The sequence below is a fragment of the Triticum urartu genome, chromosome 2A (assembly GCF_056163025.1).
Source record: "Triticum urartu cultivar PI428250 chromosome 2A, HENAU_Tu73, whole genome shotgun sequence".
Classification (NCBI taxonomy): Eukaryota; Viridiplantae; Streptophyta; class Magnoliopsida; order Poales; family Poaceae; genus Triticum; species Triticum urartu.
In genome coordinates, this window is record NC_141874.1 from 73,487,432 (window position 1) to 73,493,840 (window position 6,409).

Here is a 6,409-nt window from a genome sequence, read left to right on the forward strand (position 1 = left end):
CTCAGCTGGAGCGCGATGCCGCCTACGGATTCACGCCCGTCGTGGCCGACCCAAGCCGGGTCGCCGATGTGCGTGCCCGGAGAGGAGCGATTGGCCGGGCCTTCGGCGTTGTCCCAACCATCTACGAGACCCCAGCGAAGAACATGCGCGCTGCCCAGGCAGCCGCAGCCAGCCAGGACCAGCTCACGGGTGAGGAGCTAAAAGAGCGCATCGGGCGGATGCGCGAACTCCTCCACGCCGCCAACACCCAGAAGGACCGCCTCAACCAGCTCGCCAAGCCGGCGGGATCCAGCTCCGCCTGCCTTGGCGGGTCCGGCGAACTTCTGCACACCGCTTCCTCACCACCCGGCGAGGCACACTCTGGCCGAGCTCGGAGTCGGCACGACCCGGCCGCTACAGCCGCCGGCGGATTGGGCGATGAGCCCGTCCTAGAGATCCAGCGCGGACCCGGCCCGCATGGCCGGCGTCCGGCTCCAACCGACCCGGACCCCCGTGGCCTGGCCACAAGTCGACTCGGCCCGCGTGCCATCGATGACGCCGACGCTCGCCACCGCCTCTATCGGCTCGCTCGGTCCCTGGAGGTGGAGGAGAGCGGCGCTATCGGGCCAGAGTGCTTCGGCCCGTGAATCCGGGAGGAGCCCTTCCCCAAAGGATTCATGCTCCCCCGCGACACCCCCAAGTACAACGAGACAGTGAAGCCAGAAGACTGGCTCACCGACTACACCACGGCCATTGGCATCACCGGTGCCAATCGTCGTCTCGCCGTGCGCTACGCAACGCTCATGCTCCAAGGGTCGGCCCGCACATGGTTGAACAACCTGTCGATGGGCAGCATCAACACGTGTGCGGACTTCGAGGAAGCCTTCGTCCGCAACTTCACGGGGACCTACAAGTGACCTGGCCGCCCTAGCCAGCTTGCCATTTGCGTACAAGGGCCTACGAAGACCGGTCGCAAGTACCTCGCACGCCGGACTGAGCTCCCGAACAGCTGCGAAGGCGTCCATGAAGTCCAGGCGATCCAGTACTTCGTCAGCGAGTGCTGAGACGGCACCCTCCTCAAGCATAAGCTCTTACGCTCTGAGCCAGCCACCATGGCCACGCTCATGGTGACGGCAGACAAGTACGCCAACGCCGACTCCGCCATGAAAATCCAGGTGGCACTGGATGAAGCCAGCAAGGCGAAGCCGGTTCCCCCTCCGAAGCCGGCCAGCGAAACCAGCCGGCAGCAGCATCACCAGAACAACAAGCGCAAGGCTGACTAGCTGGCGCCGCGTCACGACAACCGGCTCGTCATGGCCACCAAGCCCGCGGCGGACCCAGCGACGAAGTGCCGGCAAACCGGCAAGACGGCATGGCAACCCGCCATGAGCTTCGAGCAAATGCTCGATGCCCCCTGCAAGCACCACAGCGGCGCAAGACCCTCCACGCACACACTTTGGCAGTGCACCATCACCAAGCGCATCATGAGGGGCGACGTTCCGCCCCCTCCGGCTCCGGCTCCAGGCGCGGGATAGCCGCCTCCTCCTCCACCGCCGCCTCCAGCTGGTGGCGCGATGCGCGACGACGCCTACCCGGACCAGAACGTGGCCTACGTCGTCTTCACCAGCCTCGGCAACGACAACCGCAGCGAGTGCCTCCTTCGGTAGGAGGTGAACACCGCCGTCCCGGCCAAGCCGGAGTTCATGCATTGGTCGGATCGCCCGATCACCTGGACCCGGGAGGATCACCCGGCAGTCATGCCGAGCCCGGGTGGTTACGCCCTCGTCCTCAACCCCACCATCATCTCGCGGCGCACATGCAAGTTCTCCCGAGTCCTCATCGACGGCGGCAGTAGCATCAACATCCTCTACCGCGACACGATGACCAAGCTAACCTCAAGGCTGAGGACTTGGAGCTGACCCAAATGATCTTCCACGGCATCGTGCCCGGCCTCTCCTGCTCCCGCATTGGCCGGGTCCGACTAGATGTCTTATTCGGTGACAGTAGCCACTTCCGGTGCGAACCACTCTGGTTCGAGGTGGTGGACCTGTCCAGCGCGTATCACACGTTGCTGGGCCGGCCCGCGCTCGCCAAGTTCATGGCGGTTCCCCACTACGCATACCTGAAGATGAAGATGTCGGGTCCCAAGGGCCTCATCACCATCACCGGCGATTACCGCATGTCCCTGGAGTGTGCCCAAGACGGCGCCAAGTTGGCCAAGTCGCTGGTCATTGCCGAGGAGCGGCGCCAGCTCGAACGGATCGTCGCCCTGGCAGGCGAGGCCTCCGCCACTTCGATCCCAACCCTGGACCCTGCCGACGAGGCCGCCTTCAAGCCCTCCAAGGATACCAAGAAAGTGAAGCTCAACCCAGAAGACCACAACTGCAGCAAGTATGTTGTCATAGGCGCGCGCCTCGACAGCAAATAGGAGGGCGAGCTCGTCGACTTCCTCCGTGAGAATCGAGATATCTTCGTATGGACCCCCAAGGACATGGCGGGTATCCCAAGGAGGTACGCCGAGCACAAGCTTCACGTCCGCAAGGACGCCAAGCCTATCTGTCAACACCTACGACGATTTTCCGAAGAGAAGAGAAGAACTATTGTGAAGAGGTCGCCAAGCTTTTGGCGGCCAGCTTCATAATGGAAGTGTTTCACCCCGAGTGGCTGGCCAATCCAGTTCTCGTCCTGAAGAAGAACAAGACCTGGCGCATGTGTATCGACTACACCAGCCTCAACAAGGCCTGTACCAAGGATCCGTTCGCCCTCCCGTGGATCGACCAAGTCATCGACTCGACCGCCGGGTGTGAGCTCCTGTCCTTCCTGGACGCTTACTCCGGCTACCACCAGATCAAGCTGGACCTGGCCGACGCCCTGAAGACGTCCTTCATCACGCCCGTTGGGGCGTATTGCTACATCACCATGTCGTTCGGCTTGAAGAATGCCGACGCCACCTTCCAGTGTTGCATGCAGAAATGCCTGCTGCCGCAAATCGGCTGCAATATCCACGTATACGTGGATGACATCGTGGTGAAGAGCAAGCAGCACCTCATGGTCCTCGACGATTTGAAGGAAACATTCGCCAACCTCCGCAAATACAAGGTCAAGCTTAACCCGGAGAAATGCGTCTGCGATGTCCCGGCCGGAAAGCTACTCGGCTTCCTCGTCTCGGAACGCGGCATTGAGGCGAACCCGGAGAAGATCAAGGCCATCGAGCGCATGCGCAAGCCGGCTCGGCTACGCGATGTCCAGAAGTTCTCCGGATGCTTGGCCTCGGTCAACTGGTTTCTAAGCCGGCTGGGCGAGAGGGCGCTACCCCTGTACCAGCTGATGAAGAAGACGAGCCCGTTCGAATGGAACGGCAAGGCAGACAAGGCCTTCCAAGACCTCAAACGCATGCTCTCCACCGCACCAGTCCTGGTCGCGCCGACTGACAAGGAGCCGCTGTTGCTCTACATAGCCGCGACCTCGCAGGCGGTCAGCACGGTGCTGGTGGTCGAGCGACCAGAGAAGGGCAAGATCCTAGCCGTCCAGCGCCCAGTCTACTACCTGAGCGAGGTGCTCTCCATCTCCAAGCAGAACTACCCGCACTACCAGAAGATGTGTTACGGCGTGTACTTCACCGCCAAGAAGCTGAAGCGGTATTTCTAAGAGCATGTTGTCACCATGGTCAGCACGGCACCTATTGGAGAAATCATCGGGTGCTGGTATGCCTCTGGCCGGGTTGCCAAGTGGGCGATCCAGCTAGCCGGCCACACCATCCTCTACGAGCCCCGCACCGCGATCAAGTCTCAAGCCCTGGCCGACTTCCTCATCGACTGGACCGAGACCCAGTACTTGTCGCCGTCTTCCGACTCGATGCATTAGCGCATGCACTTCGGCGGGTCCAAGATGCGACTCGGCTTGGGGGTCGGCATCGTACTGTCATCCCCGAAGGGCGACCGGCTCCGCTACATGCTCCAGATCCACTTCGCCGCCTCCAACAACGTCGCCGAGTATGAAGCCCTTGTGCACGGCCTCCAGCTTGCCAAGGAACTCGGCATCCGGCGCATCCTGTGCTACGGTGACTCGAACCTGGTGGTGCGACAGTCCTCCGGTGAATGGGACGCCCGCGACTCCAACATGGCAAGCTACTGCTTCCTCGTCCAGAAGCTGTCTGGATCCTTCGAGGGCTGTGAGTTCCTCCATGTCCCACGCGCGAAGAATGAAGCAGCCGACATGCTCGCAAAGATCGCCTCGCCCTGACAATCCATCCCGTCCGGCGTCTCCCTCGAGCACCTGCGCAAGCCGTTCGTCAAGCCATCGCCAGACTCCGAGTACATCCACGTTCCAGATGACCCGACCGCATCTCAACCCGGCCCAGGGACTGATGAACCCGGCCCAGGGCTGCTCAGCTCGACCCGACCACCATCGTCCCGGTCCCGGCTGTCGCCATCCCCGACCCGGGGGCTGCTCAACCCGGCTCGGGGGCTGCCAACTCGGAACCCACCCTGGTGGCCGTCTTTGTCGTGGTTACGGCTCCATCTTGGGCCCTCCCAATATCAGAATTTTTGGAGAACGGGGTTCTCCCCATGGACGAGACCGAAGCTCGGCAAGTGTAGCGCCGGGCGTCTGCCTACAGCATCATCAACAATGAGCTCATCAAGCGCAGCTCCACCGGCATGTTCCAGCTGCGTCGAGCAGGAACGGGGCATCGACATCCTCCTCGACATACATCAGGGCGAGTGCGGGCACCACGCCGCATCACGATCCCTGGTGGCCAAGGCGTTCCGCCACGGTTTCTACTGGCCCACGACCCTCCAAGATGCCGAGTCGCTCGTCCTCAAGTGTGAGGGATGCTAGCACTTCAACAAACGCCGCCACTAGTCGGCGTCAGCACTCCGCACCATACCGATCACCTGGCCCTTTGCGGTCTGGGGACTCGACATGGTGGGACCCTTAAAAACCGTTCGAGGCGGCATGACGCACTTGCCGGTGACAGTGGAAAAATTCACCAAGTGGATCGGGGCAAGACCAATCAAGAAACTGGACGTGCCAACAGCCGTCCGGTTCATCAAGGACATAGCGGTGTGCTACGGCATGCCGAACAGCATCATCAATGACAACGGCACCAACTTCGCCAAGGGCGTGCTCGAGCAATACTACTCCATCTCTAGCATCCGCCTCGACCTGGCCTCCGTTGCGCATCCGCAGTCCAACGGGCAGGTCGAGCGGGCCAATGGACTCATCATGTCTGGTTTCAAGCCGCGACTCGTCGAGCCACTCATCCGCTCACCCGGCAGTTGGCTTCACGAGTTGCCAGCCATTCTCTGGAGTCTACGCACCATGCCGAATCGGTCGACCGGGTTCACCCCGTTCTTCCTCGTCTATGGAGCCGAAGCTGTCATCCCAACCGACGTCAAGCTCGACTCGCCGCGCGTCGTGGTGTACACCGAAACCGAAGCCAGAGAAGCCTGCGAAGATGGCGTCGAACTGCTCGAAGAAGCACGCCTCCTGGTGCTCAGTCGCTCGGCCATCACCAGCAAGGCCTGAGGCACTACCACAGCAAGAAGATCAAGCCCCTCGTGTTCCGCGAGGGCGACCTCGTCCTCCGACTCGTCCAAGAGCAGGCAAGCCAACACAAGCTGTCCCCTCCATGTGAGGGCCCGTTCATTGAGAGCAGGGCCTTGCGCGACCGCAACGCCTACTACCTCATCGACACAAGAAAGTCAAGGAAGCGCAAGAATGACACCGCCGGTGAAGAAATGACCCGGCCATGGAACGCGGAACTCCTCTGCCCATTTTACAGCTAGCAGCACGAGCGTATGTATCATCACCTTTTATAAACGCATGGAACCATGGGGTCCCCGAATGAGACTTGGGGGCTGCCTTTTGTCGACCAATTTATTGTGTCCCTATTTTCTTGCATCACTATAGCACTGAACCCGGCCATCGGTCCGACTCGCTCGACCCGGGGGCTCGGGGGCTGGCTGGCTCGGTCGCCACCCCGTCGCCTTACCTGGTGGTTCTTGAGAAAGTTAGGATGTCGCGGTCCCCCACTTCGCCCTAAAGCCACAGATCCAGCTTCATACACTAAGTCAAAGGCTGTCGGGTCGATCTACCCGGCCCACCATTCATCAAATGAACAGCCGCACAACCGGCTGCTCACCAACCGGCTTCGCCGGATTGCCGCCAGCTGGCCCAGTGGGTGTTTCACTCGCGCTCAACGTTTTGAGGGACCCAAGTCCTGCGGGCTCCTCTCAAAGAACCGAACTCCTTGTCACGGACCGGAGCCTCGGCCGTCTGACTCGCGGGGGGGAGGTTTGAGAAAGGAAAAACGCATGAAATCGGTCCAAAAATGAAAGGCAAAAAGCAAAAGCACCCCCGACATCTACACAAGTATTTAAGAAAAGGCCCACGGCCCGAGTTCATTACACCCTAAAATCCCCAATGG

General features: G+C 61.1%; 1 protein-coding gene across 1 annotated transcript; it reads left to right on the forward strand.

Annotated features, from left to right (window-relative positions):
- Positions 1–1,553: 1,553 nt before the first annotated feature.
- On the forward strand, positions 1,554–2,407 carry LOC147983850 (uncharacterized). Its single transcript, XM_087540889.1, has 2 exons — positions 1,554–1,642; positions 1,984–2,407. The coding sequence occupies exons 1-2, from the start codon at positions 1,554–1,556 to the stop codon at positions 2,405–2,407; spliced, it is 513 nt and encodes a 170-aa protein (XP_087397015.1).
- Positions 2,408–6,409: the final 4,002 nt, after the last annotated feature.